The 2,828-nt window shown below is 53.1% G+C and overlaps 1 protein-coding gene across 1 annotated transcript; it reads right to left on the reverse strand.

The window, feature by feature from the left end:
- Window positions 1-222: 222 nt before the first annotated feature.
- On the reverse strand, window positions 223-1,140 carry LOC311165755 (olfactory receptor 14C36-like; the record flags this gene model as incomplete). The annotated part of the gene is made up of 1 exon (XM_084227263.1): window positions 223-1,140. One exon carries the CDS (start codon window positions 1,138-1,140, stop codon window positions 223-225), a length of 918 nt encoding a protein of 305 aa, XP_084083389.1.
- Window positions 1,141-2,828: the final 1,688 nt, after the last annotated feature.

Below are 2,828 nucleotides of genomic sequence, written 5' to 3' on the forward strand. Positions count from 1 at the left end.
AAAGCCACTGAGAATGGAACCCCTCATTAACACAGTCTGTGGCCATAGGGAAGGTGGAGAGAAACAAAATGAGAAATGGCACAATCACATTTCTTTGTGGACATTATGAAAAACTAAAACAAAGGAAAAAAGACCCCAGAACCAAACCAACAAGAAGTATCAAAGATCACTTTTATTACAAGTGATTTGAAGAAATTAGCCAGAAGTTTAATGTTCCTGAAGTCATCCAGTCATCAGTCTCCGCACTGCAGCCTTGAGCTCCTGGTTCCTCAGGCTGTAGATGAGGGGGTTCAGGGCTGGAGGCACCACCGAGTACAAAACTGACAGAGCCAGATCCAGGGATGGGGAGGACATGGAAGGGGGCTTCAGGTAGGCAACTGCTACAGTGCTGACAAACACAGAAACAACAACCAGGTGAGGGAGGCAGGTGGAAAAGGCTTTGTGCTGTCCCAGCTCAGAGGGGATCCTCAGCACAACCCTGAAGATCTGCACATAGGAGAAAACAATGAACACAAAAACGCCAAATGCCAAACAGACACTAACTGTAAGAAGCCCAAGTTCTCTGAGATAGGATTTGGAGCAGGAAAGCTTGAGGATCTGTGGTATGTCACAGAAGAACTGAGACAAGGCATTGCCATTGCACAGGGGCAGGGAAAATGTATTGGCCGTGTGCAGCAGTGAATACAAAAAGGCACTGGCCCAGGCAGCTGCTGCCATGTGGGCACAAGCTCTGCTGCCCAGGAGGGTCCCGTAGTGCAGGGGTTTGCAGATGGACACGTAGCGGTCATAGCACATGATGGTCAGGAGGAAATACTCTGTTGTACCAAAGAAAACAAACAAAAAGAGCTGTGCAGCACATCCTGTGTAGGAGATGTTCCTGGTGTCCCAGAGGGAATTGTGCATGGCTTTGGGGACAGTGGTGCAGATGGAGCCCAGGTCAGCGAGGGCCAGGTTGAGCAGGAAGAAGTACATGGGTGTGTCAAGGTGGTGGCTGCAGGCTACGGCACTGATGATGAGGCTGTTGCCCAGGAGGGCAGCCAGGGAGATGCCCAGCAAGAGGCAGAAGTGCAGGAGCTGCAGCTGCCACGTGTCTGCCCATGCCAGCAGGAGGAAGTGGCTGATGCAGCTGACGTTGGACATTTGCTGGGGCTGCAGATGGGGACCTGTTGATGGAGAAAGGACAGTGACAAGTCAGGAGAGGCTGCTTTGAGCCAAACCTAGGCCATTCCTTTTAGACTGTCCTGCTGGGGCTCACCCACACTTGTTCCTGCTCTAGAAAAACCTTCAGCTAGGTCCCTGCCTGAGCTCCAGTTGTGCTGGCTGAGTGTGCCAGGAGCAGCCAGGTCTGTGCGTGGGGGCTCACAAGGAGCCATCCCCTGCCCCACTGCCCTGGGTTTGTGGCCATGGGGCAAAGGCACAAAGCTGGATATTCAGGATTTGTCAGGGGAATCACTCCTACTGCAAACAGGCTTGGTAGAATCTGCACTCACAGTTCTAAACGAAATAGATAGCAGGGGTAGGTTTAGTCACTGTTTTGCTACCCACAGATCATTCCTGGCTCTCTGAGGTCAGAAATCCCCAGCATTTCTGCTGCACTCAGAGCTTGCTGTGAGGCAGTAGAGGAAAAGGATTCCCTGTGGCTGAGGGAAGGTGAAGGGCTGGATGGGCTTGTTCCCAGCTGCCCTGGTTCTGCACCTTCGGCTGCAATCAGAGCACAATCACACTCCCGGGTCACCCGGGGATACTCCAAGAGGCTGGAACTCCAAGAGATCCGGGCACAGATTTGCACCCAGGAGGGCAGCTCAGAGCTCGGAAGGGCACATCAAGGAGATTCCTGGCTGTGCCCATGATGGGATCTCAGGGAGGGGGCTCAGCTTATTCCCCTTTCCCATGGATTGCTTTGCCCACAGCCCCACAGGTGCCAGGGAAGCTTGGACACCCCATTCCCATGGACACACCCCTGCCTGGCAGGAATGCCAAGGGCAGTGCCTGACTCAGCTGCTGCAAATGCCAGAGCCTCCCTGGGAGCAGCAGATAACAGTGACAATATCAGGGCAGTGCAGAAACAAGAGAAGATGTTGTGGTGCTGTGCCTGAGAGGACAGGGCAGAGTCAGCCGGGCACTCAGGACAGTGTTCCCGTGCCCTGCTGTGCCCGGCACCTCCCACACACCAACAGTGCCCTCCTGCCCCCAGCACTGCTCTCTTCAGCCCCCTCTCCTTCCCTCAGCATCTCCCTGGGCCTGGACATTCCCTCCTGTGAGGAACCTTGTCCCTGCCAGCACTCACTCTGTGCCCTGGCCCTACAGAAACCTGCAGGGCCCTTGCTGGGGCAGCTCAGGAGAGCCCTGCTGGGCCCTGCAAAGGTGATGCTGCTGCTTTCCAGGGCTGAGGAGTGGTTGAGGGCCCTTTGGGAGGCTCCCAGCAGAGAGACTGACCACCCAAAGTTACAGTTCTGGAGTCTCTGTAAATGTTCAAACATTCCTTGGATGATCCAGCTGTGTCCCATTCAACTCAGAATGTTCTGTGATTCTGGGATTACAATTCCTGTTCTGCTTCTCTCATCTCCCTGTTGCCTATAATCAAAAGAGAAAAAAACACTTGCAACCATGTTAGAGCAGTAAGGTAAAAACCAGACATTTATTGGATGCTTCCAGGTGTCCCAGTGGGGATGTGGCACACCCAAGGCCTGATTTGAACAATTTCTTAAGGTTGAATAATTAGGATATTTAACAGGAACATCCATCAGCAGATTCAGTTGCCCCAGTTACATACCCCTGGGTCAACCCATTGGAGTAGGTCCAAGGGCTCCTTTGACATCACTTTTTGT

The sequence above is a fragment of the Fringilla coelebs genome, assembly GCF_963513975.1.
Source record: "Fringilla coelebs genome assembly, contig: SCAFFOLD_38, whole genome shotgun sequence".
NCBI classification, from domain to species: domain Eukaryota; kingdom Metazoa; phylum Chordata; class Aves; order Passeriformes; family Fringillidae; genus Fringilla; species Fringilla coelebs.